A 21,629-nucleotide genomic window follows, 5' to 3' on the forward strand; every position below is an offset into this window, starting at 1 on the left:
AGTGAGTGCAGCTCTGGAGGATAATACAGGATGTAACTCAGGATCAGTACAGGATAAGTAATGTAATGTATGTACACAGTGACTCCACCAGCAGAATAGTGAGTGCAGCTCTGGAGTATAATACAGGATGTAACTCAGGATCAGTACAGGATAAGTAATGTAATGTATGTACACAGTGACTCCACCAGCAGAATAGTGAGTGCAGCTCTGGAGTATAATACAGGATGTAACTCAGGATGAGTACAGGATAAGTAATGTAATGTATGTACACAGTGACTCCACCAGCAGAATAGTGACTGCAGCTCTGGAGTATAATACAGGATATAACTCAGGATCAGTACAGGATAAGTAACGTAATGTATGTACACAGTGACTCCACCAGCAGAATAGTGAGTGCAGCTCTGGAGTGTAATACAGGATGGAACTCAGGATCAGTACAGGATAAGTAATGTAATGTATGTACACAGTGACTCCACCAGCAGAATAGTGAGTGCAGCTCTGGAGTATAATACACGATGTAACTCAGGATCAGTACAGGATAAGTAATGTATGTACACAGTGACTCCACCAGCAGAATAGTGAGTGCAGCTCTGGAGTATAATACAGGATGTAACTCAGGATCAGTACAGGATAAGTAATGTAATGTATGTACACAGTGACTCCACCAGCAGAATAGTGAGTGCAGCTCTGGAGTATAATACAGGATGTAACTCAGGATCAGTACAGGATAAGTAATGTATGTACACAGTGACTCCACCAGCAGAATAGTGAGTGCAGCTCTGGAGTATAATACAGGATGTAACTCAGGATCAGTACAGGATAAGTAATGTAATGTATGTACACAGTGACTCCACCAGCAGAATAGTGAGTGCAGCTCTGGAGTATAATACAGGATGTAACTCAGGATCAGTACATAAGTCTTTTATTTACAAAGTGATTCAACTCTGTATGTAAAGTGTATAACGATACACAAAGGTAAACTTGCTTTAATCTCTATGTTGTTCTCTATACAGTTCACTCCCCATTGTTCACACTGTATATGTCCATTATACATCAGTTTCCTCTCCTAACAGTCAAGACTAGCATTACTTATTATAAATGTGCAAACTCCGAAAAAAAAATGTTTTAATCAAATCGCTCAAGTACTATCGTGTCTATACATCTTCTCATTGTACAATAATAGTCCTTTAATATGTATTAGTATATTCCTATAAACATTCTTATTAGAGAATGAATCTTTATATAGCGCTAAACATCCACTGCTTCATAACTCTAGAATAAATCGGTTACAATCTATATGTGTGTGTATGTATTTCTCTATATCTATATATCTATACACGCATCTTTGCTGTACATTCAGAACTTCACTCATACGGTTCAGAACTGTCATCCTATACATAACATTAACCAGTACTTTACAATAATCGAAATGCAAACACCTTAATACAAATAAATGTGGTTATGTTCATACTATACCATATGATAGAGATGAATCCTATGCCAAATATCTAAAAACAATGACCACTGATAGTTATCATCCACCAAATACCCGACAGTGAATGACAAGGGATTATTGTACTGCTTAGAGTTCAGATTACCCAATTCGAATAGCGACAAAATAGTTTAGATACATAGAAATATATTCCATTGGTTGCTAATAGGGAGAAGCAAATATTCACAATTTTTCCCAATTCGCTGGGCAATAGGCTGTGTTTACACCGCATGATCTGACCGCGACATGTGTACGCAGCCTTAGTCCCTCTGAACATGGCTGTAGCCGTGTGTACGGTTCGTGATTACGGCACGGACAGGCCACGGACTGTCATCTGCGGTCCATGCTCACATTAAAAAGTATAGGAACACGCTCCGTACCTGCAAAAATAGGACATGTGGGTAATTTCTACTGCCCGGACACTTACCCATAAATATACAGGAAGGTGTCCGTGGCCCATAGATCTGAATGGATCAATATTTTTATCCGCAATTACAGATCCGTAATTGCCGATAAAAATTACGGTCGTGTGCATGAGATATTATGCACAATCATAGCAGAGGCCACGTGATCACATAGCCCTGACTGCAGTATATGGACAGACGTATCTGCACATATGGCTGAGTTGAACAACGCTGGTAAAGGATAAACACACACAAAAGTAAATGGTATATTAATGATCTATTAATTTCCTGCGGTAGTGGAGCAGCCAGCAAATCAATGGGCTCTGACAGGTCTCATCAACATTGAAGCGGATCTAGAGCTTCAGGTCATGTCAGCAGCACCGGACATTAGTCAAAGGACGGATATTTATTACTTGCATCATTTAGAATGACCGCGGCTATTGACACTGAGTCTTTAATTGACGAGTCAGAAAAGAAATTAACGAGTCATACAATGTCATTTGAGATGAGAAAAAAAGGGTATGCTTTCCAACAGAAACAGCGCCACTCTTCTTTATGGCTGTGTCTGGTATTACAGCTCTTCCTCATTCACTGAAATGCAATACCAGACATATCCTTTAGAAAAAAGTGGTGCTATTTTTGGAGAAATAATCTCATACAAACCCTTTTTAAGTCTGGGCATAACGGAAACCTACCCAATGAATGAATGAGGAATACACTCAACAGGCACAGAAGTTACCAGGAACAGCTACAAAGTATGTTTATCACTACCACAAATACCGCTTCACTGATCAATAGAAATGTATTTGGCTTATCAAGAAAATGTACAAGTTCATGGATTCGTTTTTAATTTTAAGCGTAAATAAACCTTTCCAGCCCCACTTATTTTATTTCTTTTCCAATATCTGAAGGGTGATCTGTACATTTTAATAAGAATTGGTTATTAAATGCCTTCCAGGGTTCACCCTAACCCTAAATTTCAAAGATAAATTCAGTCATTGCTCCCCCTAGTGGGAAAACGGTGACATTACAATTTCTGGTTATAGCCCATATATGCAATATTATTAGCTTACAAAAAAGGGGAGGGGGGTCACTGTGGCGCTTCGTAGTCTATAATGTACATGGGTATAGGTGAATTTGGCATACTGATATTTAGGATTTATTAAAACGTGGGCTTTTTAAGTACCCGCATTAATTACACACATTCACCTGTATCTATATAGTCTACATATAGTCATCCTTGCACTTTTTATATGTTTAGAGGAAATTATTGGTTACATGGTTCGTACAAGCTTAATGTATTATAGCAATCAAATAAAAAATCTTAAACTTTTAAAAGCAGAATAAACTACTTGGGGTCTATTCTATTTGTGATTTGGAATATCAGTCCCGTCCCGTCCCCCCCCAACAAATGAATATGACTATGATTAAATGTGTAACCTCTGCCTACTCAAGACCCAAAATCAAGCAAAAACCTGGGTCCAGAAGGCCAAAACCATCTACCATTTTAATGACACAATCCTATATATATATATTAATATTTAAGTATAAAATGCAGCAATATATATATATTAGTCTGTTATTTCCCCCACCCAGAAAGATAAGTACTAGGTAGTCAGATATAGGCTAAGGACGCCGGTACAAACCAGACCCTATGAAACGCATCATCGGTTATCCACGAGTGCCACTACCTGCGTACGAGTCATTATCAATGTTACAAAGGCATCATCCAAACCTGAGCTCTCAAAACCTGACCCTCGTGAGATATGGGACATGGCACTCCGATGGCTCGTCTCCCCCCCCCCAAATTCAATATATATATAATATGTAAATGTATATCAATCCCAGTTTTGTATACTGTACATAGATTTCTATCGAAGCCTAATATGTTCACATACGATAATATCAATATATTGCAACAAAGTGCTAACCAAACGCGTTGGAGCCGAGTAACCTAGATAATAAACGGTCTACCTAGAAGATGACGGTACGGTCACGAGACACTGAGTCAATGTGAGTAGACGCGCGGAGCCATATGTAACACGAGACAATGCGCGCAAATAGGCGGCTCTATCGGGAATCGGTAACAACACAGATTTGCTGGTGATCTATACGTCTACAAAAAGATGTCGCTCTAAAGTGTCCCGCGCCGGCGCTACAACTCACACCGTGCAAGACGGCTCCGAGACCATTGCACTCGTTCAACAATTAAATCGATCTATTTGCTTCTTAAAAAGAAATTGCACTTAAATTCTAAATTACCCCACATGGATAATCTAACAAAAACCCTAATAAGATATACATATATGTTCTATATAGATATATCTGTAAATAATACTCCTTCCACAGCTCGCTGGTAAAACGGGCCGCGCAATCTTCTGTCCAACTTTTGCCTTCTTGGTTTCCATCTCGTGAAGTATAAAAGTCCTCCGGGTTTTGCTACAAAAAGTACACTGTGGGTTTTGAAGGCTAGATGGGATCCTTGCGCTCGAGTGCAAGAAGTGTTAATATTATTGTCTTAATAAAAACCTGAGCTTAAGTCTTGAAGGGTCCTCGGAAAAGAGGACCCGGCGTTTCTTGGTTAGTGTTTGCCCTGAATTGGTGAAGCTCAGAATGAAGACTTCTTCTCGTTCTCGATTCGCTACATGCTAAATCTTCCAGCACAAACGTTTCAAGCCTTTTTTATTTCAACTCCTTTTGTAAGATTAACCACCGGCAGTGGATTCTGCTTCTGCAGCTTACAACTTCCATTGATTTTCCCTCCCGTCTTCCACTCTCCATAGCAGGGGGGGAAGGGAGATCTCAGTAGACTCTTTCAGTCCCCTGGAAATAAGCAAAAAGTAGTACTCCTAACGTGGCAGCATTGTTGTAGGCTCATAAAATGTCATCGTAATCCAGCAGCTTGGAGTGTTGGCGAGTCTTCCAGAGACGATATAGTCGGAAATCAAAATATTTTTCAATCAATTGTTTTCCTGGAATGGAAAAGAGCCGTAGAGAGAAAACGTAAGAACTGGCTATAAGTTCAGCTATACACTTATAATTCACTGGAATAGTCAGAAATAAAAAATAACTTTGATATATATTAACCCCTTCCCGCCACAGCTATTTTTGGACTTCCTGACTGAGCCCCATTTTTTTAAATCCTAACTCTGAAATGCTTTCACCTATCCAAGCGATTCTGCGCATCGGGATAGCAAGTAAGCGTTAAACAATGCCATCTGCGCATCAGCTATATGTACCATGGGACACGGCTATGTGGTAAATCTGGGGTATTGTACATAATATCTGCGCTCCAGTATTGCCTAATCTTTGACTTCTTCACTAGCCCTATAGGCAGCATAAGGGTCTAAAATGTCCTCATCTCAGCTGCATCTACGGGGTCCAACTTTGGGGTATAGCAAATTTAGACGTGGGGTTTTTGATGAAGAACTACTGGACCTAAAAAAACGAGTCTGTGCCTTCATTTTGCATCACTGCGTTCCGAGAGTCATAAAGTATTATTTTTCTGTTGACGGAGCAGTGTGAGGGTTTTGTGGAACAAGCTGTAATATTTATTGGTACATTTTTGGTGTGCATGCGATTTTTTATTTTATTTTATTAATTTCAGCACTTTTTATTAAATTTTTTGGGAGACGAGGAGACCAAAAAACAATTCTGACACTGTTTATTATTTTTTTACAGCATTCACCATGCAGTATACACATTATTCTGCGGGTCGATAAGATTACAGCAGTACCAAATTTATATGTTTGTTTTTTTTTTACATTTTATTACTTTTTTCTAAATAAAAAAACATGTTTTAGTGTCGCCATTTTCTGAGAGACAACTTTTTTTATTTTTCAGTTGATAGAGTTATATGAGGGCTATTTTTGTATGACAAACTGAAGTTTTTATTGGTATCATTTTGGGGTACTTACGAATTTTTGATCACTTTTTATTCAATTTTTGGAAGCCTAATAGGCTTCCGTACATGGCCGACCAGGAGGCCATTGTTAGGCTTCCTGTTTGCCATACCAACCATCGGCACCCTGCGATCGCTCGCCAGTGGGGCTGATGGCGTACGGAGGGAGCTCCTCTCTCTCTCTGTCAACCACTTAGATGCCACTGTCAACAGCAACTAAGGGGTTAAATGGTAGTTAATTGGTGGAGATACCTCCATTCGCCACCATTGCAGCGGGATGTCTGCTGTATATTACAGTTCCTGTGCCTGCTTCATCTTCAGGACATAACTGTACGTCCATTTGCGTTAAGCTATCTACTAACATGGGCATACAGTCACGGGAATGTGTTAAATCCTGTGTGGCTCTGAATAATTTAGAACTTTTTGTATAATTCACACCACGCTAATATGGACCACATATATAAGCTTTATTTCTATACTCTCCCTGGATAGGAGGAGGAAAGACGTGTATGTGCGATTGGCTGGGAGACCGCCAAAGTCAGAAGAGAGTCTCTGTAGCGAAGAATACATCGAACATCCCTCAACACGCTTCACCTTTAAATATAGAGGGATCACCAGGAGCATTTGATACTAGTTGTGCAAAAAAATCTAAATACAAATACAAAGTAACAAAAGCAGTAAAAAAAAACGTTGTGCAGAGCTCTGATGGTGACCACTATATGATACAAGTGGCTTATTGATGTGATTATACACCTATCACCCTATTATACGCCCTTTCACACTATCCACTAGTGAAGCAGTAAAACTACTATGACAGAGCTCTGATGTGGAGCTCCAACACTAAGCCCTGCAGTAACCTCCATTGATAGTATCAGCCCGGCCTGATTGAGCAGTGAGGACGGCTGTGTAGTAGTCCCTGTGTTCAGCTCCAACACATAAACGCTGTGACCAAAAATATCAAAGAGCAGTGAAAACTGATGTATCTGCAACCTGATGATGTGTTAGATCCCTGAGGCTTTCTCTGCCTGAAATCAATGGGAGGTCAGAGATGGAACCGGAGAAAGAAAGCACATGCCGTTTTGTTTTTTCCCGCAAGTGTTTGTTTCTGCTCACGGGGAAAAAAAAACACCTTTAATTTAAATCAATGGGAGGCGATTTCAGACATTTTTTTGGCACGGTTTCTGACTGTGTAGTAGTCCCTATATTCAGCTCCAACACATGAACAGAGCTGTGACCAAAAATAACAAAGATGAGCAGTGAAAACTGCTGTATCTGCGCCCTGACGATGGACTCTGATACTGAGATCTGCCACACGGGCGATCAAATGCCGACTATTTATGCATTAAGCACCGCCCCTCCAGCTCCCTCAACTCCCCGCCCCAGCCGTCCTTTGATTGGACCGTGGCAGCGAGGAGGAGATTGGCTGCGTCTGGGATTGGGGGCGGGCCTATCGCTATAGTAATAGGACGCTGACACTTCCCAGAAACACAGTAGAAAAAAGAAAAATCCTAGACATACAAAGCGATGGAAGATAAAACACACAGCGCCGATAATGCAAACTCCATTACTATATAGTATAGCGCCGCTGAATACATATACGCAAAAAGCAGCGTTTATACATAAACATAATATACAATAATAATAAGTGTGGTTTGAACAAAATAAGTTTTTTGTATGAATACGGAGATTAGATAATGAGTCGCGGTCCACCATTATTTAGTGTACGAGCACCTCCTTCACCTCTATATGGTAGAGACCATCACTGACGGACGTGTCCACTCCACTTATCAAGGGTCATATGTGCTCATCCGCCAGATAGCGCCATGAATGTAATTATCCATGTAAGGAGTAAACTATCTACGGACTAAACAGAGACAGAATTCAAATAAAGGAAGCAAAAGAAATTGCAATAAAGTCCAGAGGTTTAACACGATTCATTCTGAAAATCCATTGGGCTTCAGTTTCTGATGATATTATACAAGAAAGGACATTTTATGGGCATCAATTTCAGCAGTGAAACGGAGCCCCATATCATTGGTGTTGAGAACCGCCACAAATTCAAGGAATTATTCTTTAGTTCCAGTCCAGGGGACCAGGACATTGTTGACGTTTCTCAGCCAGGGGACCACCGACGACATCCAGGCCTCCGTCTCATCAGTGAACACCCTACACTCCTCCACCAGCCCAGGAGAAAAGAGGACTGACCCCTAACGACACACGTATGGCAGTGTCATGGCGGTGATCTCATCTGTCTAAAAGTTCAGGGTGTTGGGAAAAACTAAGATTTGGACAGGAGACTGCTTCAAAGAAAGCCCAATGGATTTTCAGAATGAACCGTGTTAAACCTCTGGACTTTATTGCAAATTCTTTTGCTTCCTTTATTTGAATTCTGTCTCTGTTTAGTCCGTAGATAGTTTACTCCTCACATGGATAATTACATTCATGGCGCTATCTGGAGGACGTGCACACATGACCCTTGATAAGTGGAGTGGACACGTCCGTCAGTGATGGTCTCTACCATATAGAGGTGAAGGAGGTGCTCGTACACTAAATAATGGTGGACCGCGACTTGTTATCTAATCTCCGTATTTATACAAAAAAAACTTTTGTTCAAACCACACTTATTATTATTGTATATTATGTTTATGTATAAACGCTGCTTTTTGCGTATATGTATTCAGCAGCGCTATACTATATAGTAATGGAGTTTGCTTTATCGGCGCTGTGTGTTTTATCTTCCATCGCTTTCTATGTCAAGGATTTTTTTAATTTTTCTACTGTGTTTCTGGGAAGTGTCAGCGTCCTATTACTATAGCCATAGGCCCGGCCCCAATCCCTGACGCAGCCAATCTCCTCCTCGCTGCCACGCTCCAATCAAAGGACGGTTGGGGCGGGGAGTTGAGGGAGCTGGAGGGGCGGTGCTTAATGCATAAATAGTCGGCATTTGATCGCCCGTGTGGCAGATCTCAGTATCAGAGTCCATCATCAGGGCTCAGATACAGCAGTTTTCACTGCTCATGTTTGTTATTTTTGGTCACAGCTCTGTTCATGTGTTGGCACTGAATATAGAGACTACTACACAGTCAGAAACCGTGCCAAAAAAATGTCTGAAATCGCCTCCCATTGCCTCAGGGATCTGACACATTATCAGGTTGCAGATACATCAGTTTTCACTGCTCTTTGATATTTTTGGTCACAGCGTTTATGTGTTGGAGCTGAACACAGGGACTACTACACAGCCGTCCTCACTGCTCAATCAGGCCGGGCTGATACGATCAATGGCAGGTTACTGCAGGGCTGAGGCCCAACGCACACGACTGTAATTTTGATCCGCAATTGCAGATCAGAATACGGATCCATTCATTTCTATGGCCCACGCACGCCTTCCTGTATATTTACGAGAAGGTGTCCAGGCCGTAGAAAGGATCCGCAAAAAATAGCACACGTCCTAGCTTTTAAATTTACGGACTGTGCTCCTATACTTTATAATGGGAGCACGACCCACAAATCCAGATGACTCCTTCGTGTTGGAGCTCAACATCAGAGCTCTGTCATAGCAGTTTTAACTGCTTCATCTGTGGATACTCCATGATAGGCATATAATGACATCAATAAGCCTCTTGTATCATATTGTGCCTGAGTTCACCATCAGAGCTCTGCACAGCAGTTTTTACTGCTTTCGTTACTTTGTATCTTTATTTTGTCATAATTATTTATATTCTTTGCATAACTAGTATCTAATGCTCCTGGAGATCCCTCTATATTTAAGGCCCTGTTCACACTGAGTTTTTAAATGGTGCTGTTTTTGTTAAGAAAACCGTGCCAAAACACGGCTGAAATAGCCTCCCATTAATTTAAATGGGTGGTGGAGAAAATTTTCCCACGAGTCGAAAAAAAAACTCGTGGAAAAATATAGCTTCATGCTCTTTCTTCCCGCAGTTGCATCTCTGACCTCCCAATAAAAGTGCAGGCAGGGCAAAATGCGCTTTTGAGGCAAATTTTTCAGCCTGCAAAAAAACTCTGTGTGAACATACCCTAAGGCCCTGTTCACACTGAGTATTTTGACGAGTTTTTGGCGCGGAAACCGCTCTGCAAAACTAGTCAAAAACCGGCCGAAAATGCCGCCCATTGATTTCAATGGGAGGCGGAGGCGGTATTCTCCCGCCAGCGGTAAAACCGCCTCACGGGAGAAAGAAGGGACATGCCCTATATATGCGCGGTTACGCCTCTGACCTCCCATTGACATCAATGGGAGGCAGAGAAAGCGTATTTCGCTGAGTTTTTTGCCCGTAGCACTCAATGGGCGCGAGCGAAAAACGCGGCAAAAATTGCAGCAAACGGCGTGCAGGAAGGTCAAAATCAGAATTTTCCTCCTGCAAAAAACTCTGTGTGAACACAGCCTTAGTGTGAAGCATTTTGAGGGGTGATACTGTATGATAAGTTGCTAGGACCACATATTAGATGACAGAACAATTATAAGGACGTTCGATGTATTCTTCGCTATAGAGTCAAAAACAGAGACTCCCTTCTGCCTGGCGGTCTCCCAGCCTATTAAAAATACACATCTCTCTTTTTTTCCTTCTATCCAGGGAGAGTATAGAAATAAAGCTTATATATGTTGTCCATATTAGCATGGTGAGACAGGGTATGTTCACACGGAGTGTTTTCAGCCGTTTTTCCGGCCGTAAACGTCCCGAAAGACGGCTGAAAAATTGGAAGCAGAATGCCTCCAAATATCTGCCCATTGATTTCAATGGGAAAAACTGCGTTCTGTTCCGACAGGGTGTTTTTTACGCGCCCGTTTTGAAAAACGGTCGCGAAAAAGAAGTGCATGTCACTTCTTCAGCCGTTTTTGGAGGTGTTTTTCATAGAGACTATAGAAAAACCGCTCCAAAAACGGCCGTTAAAAATGCAGCAAAAAACGCGACTTTGATTAAAAAAAGGTCTGAAAATCAGGAGCTGTTTTTCCTTTGATTACCGTATTTTTTATTTTGTGTGCGCACATACTCTTACACTAAAAGTTCTTCATTATTTAGGGCCACACAGGTCTTAACATATATCAATGGAAAAAAATGTATTTTAGTTTTTCACTATTGCAGTGACTTGTACTTATACGTGTGGGAATATGGGGAAATAGTTTCAGCGATAGTCTAATTCTTATACACTTCTTACGGAGATATAAATTCTAATACAAGGTGCCGTGCTGGCTGGAATTATGACATTGTAATTAGCTTGAACCTGTTTATTCAGGGCTTCTCTAACCTGATGGTACAGACCGGCATAAAGTAGGATTAGAGAACCCTGCCAAGGCTGCGCCACTTGACACCGTTTTCTCGACTGGTAAATTGCGAGACCATAAATAAGTTGGTTTCCTCAGATTTCAAAGTAGACTTCATACACACGTAAGAGCCGTACGGCAGCGTAATATGGAGTTATTCTACCCTAGAAGCAAAGCTCATTAGGGGGGGGGGGATTTATTATTCGGTTTATGCCACATTAAAGTTTTGCCACATGCCTTGTTTACGCAAAAATGTGCAACTTTTTTTTTCTTTTACGCCGCTCTCACCGCTTTTCAAATAAGTTGGCGGGACTTAGCAGAAGGGGCTGGAGCCACCTGCAGCCAGACAAATTTAGCATTTACGCCAAATAAATTGGCGTAAATTTTAGCTTAAATCCTCACAAATCTTAGTAAATCTGGGTCAGTGAGTCCGTGTAAATCTGGGCCAGTGAGTCCGTGTAAATCTGGGCCAGTGAGTCCGTGTAAATCTGGGCCAGTGAGTCCGTGTAAATCTGAACCAGTGAGTCAGTGTAAATCCGGCCCGGTGAGTCCGTGTAAATCTGGCCCGGTGAGTCCGTATAAATCTGGCCCAATGAGTCCGTATAAATCGGGCCCAATGAGTCCGTATAAATCTGGCCCAATGAGTCCGTATAAATCTGGCCCAATGAGTCCGTATAAATCTGGGCGAGTGAGCCCGTATAAATCTGGGCCAATGAGCCCGTATAAATCTGGGCCAGTGAGCCCGTATAAATCTGGGCCAATGAGTCCTTATAAATCTGGCCCAATGAGTCCTTATAAATCTGGCCCAATGAGTCCTTATAAATCTGGCCCAATGAGTCCGTATAAATCTGAACGCCTCCATATTAAGTTGGTGGTATAAGGGGGTACAACTTGGGTGCCATATTGCGGCTTGTACAAAACTGTAATACGGCCATGTGAATGGAGTTCTTCGTTTGTGCTGCCTACTACTACGATTATATGATGTAGCCTCCAAACATACACTTTTAGGGGGAGTTCTGGGTGCTAGCGGCTACAATGTGCCACTCTGCCGTGGCTAGGATATTTAGATACTGGCTTGAGCAGAAAACCAAACTTTTTACCTGGACAGACTAGCTACAACTCTGCTCCAGCTACCCCCTAGGTTCTCTATATACACATTATAATATATTTTCTATGTAAATACATGGAAATATGGCCCTTACTTAAAACTGTAAGAAGCCATAGCAGTGCCCTATATAAGCCTATGACTATATACACCTAGAAATTACATTATTAACCATATAATACCCAATAACTGTCATATAGTTCCTCATGCGTGACAATGTGCTGACAATAAGTGAATCTTCTGTAATTATCGTCTTATGTCCAAAACCCTGAAATATTTCCAAACATCGCCCTTCCACACGAGGCTGCGTCACACGTTACTGTCTTGGCAGATTCTTTGTATGGACAGCACGACTGATCCCAATTACTCCAGGGACAGCTAATCAAGTCAGTCTAATTATCTGAGTGGAAAATTAAAACATTGAGCAGCTGCTCTCTCCAACCTCACTGATATTACAGCCGTCATGAGGCGTACGGGAGGGGTGCTTAATGATGTATGGGACCTGTAATTACTGTATCACCCACTGTTATATATTGTCCTGACATGTGCTATGGTGCTGCTCTTACCTTGTGCAGATAACTCAAGAGGGGACTTGAATTCAATTCGATGTGGAGTCATTAGGTTCTTCAAATTCTGGAATAGCTGAGAGGACAAAGTGACATAGTCACATAGTTAGTACGGTTAAAAAAAGACACATGTCCATCAAGTTCAAGCAAGGGACGGGAAAAGGGAAGGGAAAAATTTCTACACATAGGAGCTTATATTTTGTTCTAGGAAATTATCTTTGCCTTTTTTAAATCCCTCCACTGTCCCTGCTGTGACGGCTCCTGCGGTGACTATGCCATAGATTCGCAGTTCTCACAGTAAAGAAGACTTGTCGCCTCTGCAGGTTGAACCTTTTTTTCTCCAGACGGAGGCAGCGCCCCCTTGTTTTTTGAGGGGGTTTTACAAGGAACAGGATTTCACCATATTTTTTGTATGTGCCAATAATATATTTATATAAGTTAATCATGTCCCCCCTTAGTCGTCTTTTTTCAAGGCTAAATAGGTTTAATTCTTTTCATCTTTCCTCATAACTTAGATTCTCCGCGCCCCTTATTAGCTTCGTTGCTCTTCTTTGTATTTTTCCTCCTTTCTATGAACTGGAGCCCAGAACTGAACTGCATATTCTAGATGAGGCCTCACTACTGCTTTGTAAAGTGGTGATATTATATCCCTGTCCCGCGAGTCCATGCCTCTTTTAATACACAACATTATCTTGCTGGCCTTTGAAGCAGCTGATTGACACTGCATGCTGTTATTTAGTTTATGATTCACAAGTACACCCAGATCCTTCTCTTCAAGTGACTCCCCCAGTGTAGCTCCTCCTAGGACATATGATGCATGCAGGTTGTTGGTACCCATAATTTATCTACATTAAACTTCATATGCCAACTGGATGCCCAAACACTCAGTTTGTTTAAATCCGCTTGCAATTCACGAACACCTTCCATAGACTGAACTATATTACATAGCTTGGTGTCATCTGAAAAAATAGAAATAGTGCTATTAATCCCATCCTCTATATCATTAATAAATAAGTTGAATAATAGTGGTCCCAGCACTGAACCCTGGGGTACACCACTTATAACCGGGGACCATTCAGAGAAGGAATCATTGACCACAACTCTCTGGATACGGTCCTTGAGCCAATTCTCAATCCAATTACAAACGATACTTTCTAAACCTATAGTCCTTAATTTACCCATTAGATGTCTATGAGGGACAGTGTCAAATGCCTTTGCAAAGTCCAAAAACACTACATCCACAGCGGCCCCTCTGTCTAGGCTCCTGCTCCCCGCTTCATAAAAACAAATCAGGTTAGTTTGACAACTTCTGTCCTTAGTAAAACCGTGCTGGCTGTCACTTATAATACTATTTATTGTCACATAATCCTGTATATAGTCCCTCAATAGCCCCTCACATTTTCCCCATGATGGATGTTAAGCTTACTGGTCTATAATTACCTGGGGAAGACCTAGAGCCCTTTTTGAAAATAGGCACCACATTTGCCCTGCGCCAGTCCCTTGGCACTATACCAGTCACTAGAGATTCTCTGAATATTATCAAGAGAGAGACAGAAATAACAGAACTAAGCTCTTTAAGAACTCTAGGGTGTAACCCATCTGGTCCCGGGGCCTTGTGTACATTTGTTTTATTTAATTTAGCTTGGACCATCTCTACATTCATCCAATTCAGTATATCAACTGATAGATTAACAGCACTGGCATCGGCTACATCAGCTGCTCCTTCTGTTGTATATACAGAGCTAAAGAACCCATTTAGTTACTCTGCCTTCTCTTGATCCCCTGTGACTCCCCATTAACCACTATCTAGGGGTCCTACATGTTCAGACCTTGGTTTTTTTTGCATTTTTATACTTGAAGAATTTTTTGGGATTTGTTTTACTATCCTTGGCCACCTGCCTTTCATTTTGTATTTTTGCTGATTTTATTACCTTTTTACAGATTTTATTAAGCTCTTTAAAATTTAAAAAGACTACAGCTGTACCCTCAGATTTGTATTTTTAAATGCCCTTTTTTTGTCATGTATTGCCCTTTTTACATGTGTAAGCCATGTGGGGTTTAATTTTAGTCGTTTATACTTGTTACCTATAGGAATAAAATTTGCACTATAATAACCCAAAGTAGATTTGAAAGTCTCCCATTTATCATTTGTACCATTATTTGACATTAGATCTTCCCAGTCCATATCCTGAATTGCAGCCCTCATCCTGGGGAAATTGGCCTTCTTAAAATGAAGTGTTTTTGCCCTCCCAGCCTGCGTTTGTTTTTTACAGTATAGGTAAAATGTAACTATATTGTGATCACTGTTACCGAGGTTTTCACGAGCATTGACGTTCCCAACAAAATAACCAGATCCAACAGAGCTTCAACTCTTCATGAGTATAGAAATGAAAACTTGGACAGACTTTGCATGCGCAGTCTCGCTGAGCCCTCATAGTTGGCCAGAAATTATATAAGGACTCAAGATCTATTTTTTGTAAGCAATTTCTGCTTCAAACAAGTCTACAGGGAGTTATTTCAGTGGCTGCAGAAGTGGCATGGCCATGAAGGCACTGTGTTGTGTAGCTGCAATGACTTTTTCTCCACAAATGTGAAAGGGAATGAAGCCATATGACATCCCGTAATATAAACCTGCCTCCAAGCCTTCATTCCTTATAGATGGATGCCTCAATACCCTACAGATATCCCATTCATATGCTCATGTGTCATTATCTTCCTTCCCTCTAACCAACGTACCTTTTCACCATTGGGGTTCCCCAGCACGTAGCACCCCATAATGTGTATCATGTTGGGTTCTGGATTAATTTTGCTCATCAACTTGGTCAGTCTTTTCCAAAACCTAGAAAATCATAATAACAACATAACATTTAAAAGATTGTCATATACATGTAAAGCTTCTATGGTAATAACATTCTTATATTTAGTGAAATACACCATGTTGGTATAACCTGGGCATGTACAGCTGGTATAAGTTATACATCTTCTTGTATATAGTGATATGGAGCATGCTGGTATAACCTGGGTATCTTCTGTATATAATTATATATGTACAGCTGCTATAAGTTATACATCTTCTTGTATATAGTGATATGGAGCATACTGGTATAACCTGGGTATCTGCTGTATATAATTATATATGTACAGCTGGTATAAGTTATACATCTTCTTGTATATAGTGATATGGAGCATGCTGGTATAACCTGGGTATCTTCTGTATATAATTATATATGTACAGCTGGTATAAGTTATACATCTTCTTGTATATAGTGATATGGAGCATGCTGGTATAACCTGGGTATCTTCTGTATATAATTATATATGTACAGCTGGTATAAGTTATACATCTTGAATATAGTGGTCTGGAGCATGCTGGTATAACCTGGGCATCTTCTGTATATAATTATATATGTACAGCTGGTATAAGTTATACATCTTCTTGTATATAGTGATATGTAGCATGCTGGTATAACCTGGGGATCTTCTGTATATAATTATATATGTACAGCTGGTATAAGTTATACATCTTCTTGTATATAGTGATATGGAGCATGCTGGTATAACCTGGGCATCTTCTGTATATAATTATATATGTACAGCTGGTATAAGTTATACATCTTCCTGTATATAGTGATATGGAGCATGCTGGTATAACCTGGGTATCTTCTGTATATAATTATATATGTAAAGCTGGTATAGGTTATACATCTTCTTGTATATAGTGATATGGAGCATGCTGGTATAACCTGGGTATCTTCTGTATATAATTCTATATGTAGAGCTGGTATAAGTTATACATCTTCTTGTATATAGTGATATGGGGCATGCTGGTATAACCTGGGTATCTTCTGTATATAATTATATATGTACAGCTGGTATAAGTTATACATCTTCTTGTATATAGTGATATGGAGCATGCTGGTATAACCTGGGTATCTTCTGTATATAATTATATATGTACAGCTGGTATAAGTTATACATCTTCTTGTATATAGTGATACGGAGCATGCTGGTATAACCTGGGTATCTTCTGTATATAATTATATATGTGCAGCTGGTATAAGTTATACATCTTCCTGTATATAGTGATATGGAGCATGCTGGTATAACCTGGGTATCTTCTGTATATAATTATATATGTGCAGCTGGTATAAGTTATACATCTTCCTGTATATAGTGATACGGAGCATGCTGGTATAACCTGGGTATCTTCTGTATATAATCATATATGTACAGCTGGTATAAGTTACACATCTTCTTGTATATAGTGATATGGAGCATGCTGGTATAGCCTGGGTATCTTCTGTATATAATGATATATGTACAGCTGGTATAAGTTATACATCTTCTTGTATATAGTGATATGGAGCATGCTGGTATAACCTGGGTATCTTCTGTATATAATTATATATGTACAGCTGGTATAAGTTATACATCTTCTTGTATATAGTGATATGGAGCATGCTGGTATAACCTGGGTATCTTCTGTATATAATTATATATGTACAGCTGGTATAAGTTATACATCTTCATGTATATAGTGATATGGGGCATGCTGGTATAACCTGGGTATCTTCTGTATATAATTATATATGTGCAGCTGGTATAAGTTATACATCTCCTTGTATATAGTGATATGGAGCATGCTGGTATAACCTGGGTATCTTCTGTATATAATTATATATGTACAGCTGGTATAAGTTATACATCTTCTTGTATATAGTGATATGGAGCATGCTGGTGTAACCTGGGTATCTTCTGTATATAATTATATATGTGCAGCTGGTATAAGTTATACATCTCCTTGTATATAGTGATATGGAGCATGCCGGTATAACCTGGGTATCTTCTGTATATAGTTGGTATAAGTTATACATCTTCTTGTGTATAGTGATATGGAGCATGCTGGTATAACCTAGGCATTGTGTGTGTGTGTGTGTGTATCAGGTAAGAAGGAATTGAGGCAGAACGCCAAAGTGGTGAATGAAAAAAGGGGTGTGTTTATTCACCCCACAGGCAGGCAATGCTTCTATCTAGCTTACTGGCATCTTTATCCAGCCTAATATATATATACACACACACACACACACACACACACACACATAGCTAGTAATGTATTGCAGAGATTTGTATTTTACTCTAACACGACTTAACGCTACTTACTATGGAAAACATAAACCTATATTTTTGTATTTTTTGTAAATAATTCCCTCTCCACCAAGGAATATTTAACATGACTGTCAGATTTCATGGTCAGCACAATGCAGAAGATCAATTATTGATACAATCCACATCTCTCCTACGTATTGAACTGTAAATACACATTCCTGGGAGTCGTCGGTGCACAGCGAGATGTAATGGGATGGAAGATCAATTATTCATGACTTTCTTTCACTAACACTGTGCTGCAAATCTACAATACGTAAAGTATAAGTCGGGTAGTTGTCCTATAATAAATATGGATTATAGTGGATATTCTTATTGTAAAGAGCTTTTCTTTCTAAAATCAAAAAGCCCCATTGAATGTCACCCAGCTTTTCTAGGTCCCTGAACGATAAATTTGCCTAGTATTACAGTTACCCCCCCCCCCCCACACACACACACACACACTTCTGTATTACGGCATAACTAGTCATAGTTGTTGATCAGGTCTATGAGAAAGTAGGTTGACGCCCTGTAATAGCTGTAATAGTTACCATATCATTTTACTTTCATGTAGAAATACTTATACTTATACTTTTTTTATTTTTATTATTATTATTTTTAATTTCTCAACTTACAAAATAAGATCTTCCTCCTTCTCCACTTTGGCAAATGTAGCAACCTTATTTTTTAAAAGGTAGAGGTAGCCGGGTCCACCCTACAAAGAAACCAAGAGGGGTAAGATGGTAAGAGAACTCATGTCAAAGCAGAAGAGTAGCCATGGGAAGCTGGCGAGGCATGTGCCAGGGGGGCGCCAACAAGCTACTCTAACTTGGATGGGGCATTAAGGTAGGTGGTTAGGGCATTGAACTTCATTTTTGTCCTAGCTAAAGGAAAACTTAGGTATGACTCGGGGTGCATTCGTTTAACCAAAATAATTCAGTGATTATCAGCTGTAACACAAGATAAACATGGGCTTTATCTAATGACAATTGAATAAAATCTGTATGCATTGTGCTTCCCCTAGTGGCAGCAACAGGCAAGCACTATGATTGTGGGACAGGAAACCGTTCAGTGCCCCCCTCACCCCCATTGTAGTCATGTGATCTATCTTTGTAGGATCACATGCCACTGGGCCAGCTTTACCTTGGCTGTCACTCACCTGACAGAATATTAGCATTTCCCAGATCTTGCAGCCCTTCCTATATACATTTAGCTTTTTCTCAATTTCCTCTGGAGAAGAAAAAAAGAATACATTGTATACATGAATCACAAAAGCGACATTATATAATATAATCTCTTCAGACTGACTGAGCGTTACATTGTATAATATGATCTCTTCAGACTGACTGAGCGTTACATTGTATAATATAATCTCTACAGGCTGACTGAGCGTTACATTGTATAATATAATCTCTTCAGACTGACCGAGCGTTACATTGTATAATATGATCTCTTCAGACTGACTGAGCGTTACATTGTATAATATGATCTCTACAGGCTGAATGAGCGTTACATTGTATAATATAATCTCTTCAGGCTGACTGAGCGTTACATTGTATAATATGATCTCTACAGGCTGACTGAGCGTTACATTGTATAATATAATCTCTACAGGCTGACTGAGCGTTACATTGTATAATATGATCTCTTCAGACTGACTGAGCGTTACATTGTATAATATGATCTCTTCAGACTGACTGAGCGTTACATTGTATGATATGATCTCTTCAGGCTGACTGAGCGTTACATTGTATGATATAATCTCTTCAGACTGACTGAGCGTTACATTGTATAATATGATCTCTTCAGACTGACTGAGCGTTACATTGTATGATATGATCTCTACAGGCTGACTGAGCGTTACATTGTATAATATAATCTCTTCAGGCTGACTGAGCGTTACATTGTATGATATGATCTCTACAGGCTGACTGAGCGTTACATTGTATAATATGATCTCTACAGGCTGACTGAGCGTTACATTGTATAATATGATCTCTTCAGACTGACTGAGCGTTACATTGTATGATATGATCTCTTCAGACTGACTGAGCGTTACATTGTATGATATGATCTCTACAGGCTGACTGAGCGTTACATTGTATAATATGATCTCTACAGGCTGAATGAGCGTTACATTGTATAATATGACCTCTTCAGGCTGACTGAGCGTTACATTGTATAATATAATCTCTTCAGGCTGACTGAGCGTTACATTGTATAATATAATCTCTTCAGGCTGACTGAGCGTTACATTGTATAATATGACCTCTTCAGGCTGACTGAGCGTTACATTGTATAATATGATCTCTTCAGACTGACTGAGCGTTACATTGTATGATATGATCTCTACAGGCTGACTGAGCGTTACATTGTATAATATGATCTCTTCAGGCTGACTGAGCGTTACATTGTATAATATAATCTCTTCAGGCTGACTGAGCGTTACATTGTATAATATAATCTCTTCAGGCTGACTGAGCGTTACATTGTATAATATGACCTCTTCAGGCTAACTGAGCGTTACATTGTATGATATGATCTCTACAGGCTGAATGAGCGTTACATTGTATGATATGATCTCTTCAGACTGACTGAGCGTTACATTGTATAATATGATCTCTTCAGGCTGAATGAGCGTTACATTGTATAATATGATCTCTACAGGCTGACTGAGCGTTACATTGTATAATATGATCTCTTCAGGCTGACTGAGCGTTACATTGTATAATATGATCTCTACAGGCTGACTGAGCGTTACATTGTATAATATGATCTCTTCAGGCTGACTGAGCGTTACATTGTATAATATGATCTCTTCAGGCTGACTGAGCGTTACATTGTATGATATGATCTCTTCAGGCTGACTGAGCGTTACATTGTATAATATAATCTCTACAGGCTGACTGAGCGTTACATTGTATAATATGATCTCTACAGGCTGACTGAACGTTACATTGTATAATATGATCTCTACAGGCTGACTGAGCGTTACATTGTATAATATAATCTCTTCAGGCTGAATGAGCGTTACATTGTATAATATAATCTCTTCAGGCTGACTGAGCGTTACATTGTATAATATGATCTCTTCAGACTGACTGAGCGTTACATTGTATAATATCTCTTCAGACTGACTGAGCGTTACATTGTATAATATGATCTCTTCAGACTGACTGAGCGTTACATTGTAAAATATAATCTCTTCAGGCTGACTGAGCGTTACATTGTATAATATGATCTCTTCAGGCTGACCGAGCGTTACATTGTATAATATGATCTCTTCAGACTGCTTGAGCGTTACATTGTATAATATGATCTCTACAGGCTGACTGGACGTTACATTGTATAATATAATCTCTTCAGGCTGACTGAGCGTTACATTGTATAATATGATCTCTACAGGCTGACTGGACGTTACATTGTATAATATAATCTCTTCAGGCTGACTGAGCGTTACATTGTATGATATGATCTCTACAGGCTGACTGAGCGTTACATTGTATAATATGATCTCTTCAGACTGCTTGAGCGTTACATTGTATAATATGATCTCTACAGGCTGACTGGACGTTACATTGTATAATATAATCTCTTCAGGCTGACTGAGCGTTACATTGTATAATATGATCTCTACAGGCTGACTGGACGTTACATTGTATAATATAATCTCTTCAGGCTGAATGAGCGTTACATTGTATAATATCTCTTCAGGCTGACTGAGCGTTACATTGTATAATA

At 39.8% G+C, this 21,629-nt stretch overlaps 1 protein-coding gene and 1 long non-coding RNA gene across 7 annotated transcripts in view; one reads left to right on the forward strand and one right to left on the reverse strand.

Moving 5' to 3' along the window:
- The window catches only part of LOC142659071 (uncharacterized), a 215,795-nt gene that overhangs the window by 56,285 nt on the left and 137,881 nt on the right, over positions 1-21,629 (forward strand). The window lies entirely within an intron of this gene.
- The window catches only part of NSMF (NMDA receptor synaptonuclear signaling and neuronal migration factor), a 70,264-nt gene continuing 49,541 nt past the window's right edge, over positions 907-21,629 (reverse strand). For all 4 annotated transcript variants that reach the window (XM_075834791.1, XM_075834794.1, XM_075834792.1 and 1 more), the window contains 5 exons: positions 19,048-19,118; positions 18,524-18,603; positions 15,483-15,585; positions 12,747-12,822; positions 907-4,868 (listed from right to left, as the gene is read on the reverse strand). In XM_075834791.1, coding sequence (XP_075690906.1) covers positions 4,771-4,868; positions 12,747-12,822; positions 15,483-15,585; positions 18,524-18,603; positions 19,048-19,118 — 428 coding nt within the window. In that variant the 3' untranslated portion in view covers positions 907-4,770. The remainder of the gene's footprint in view (positions 4,869-12,746; positions 12,823-15,482; positions 15,586-18,523; positions 18,604-19,047; positions 19,119-21,629) is intronic.

The sequence above is a fragment of the Rhinoderma darwinii genome, chromosome 8, assembly GCF_050947455.1.
Source record: "Rhinoderma darwinii isolate aRhiDar2 chromosome 8, aRhiDar2.hap1, whole genome shotgun sequence".
Taxonomy (NCBI): Eukaryota; Metazoa; Chordata; class Amphibia; order Anura; family Rhinodermatidae; genus Rhinoderma; species Rhinoderma darwinii.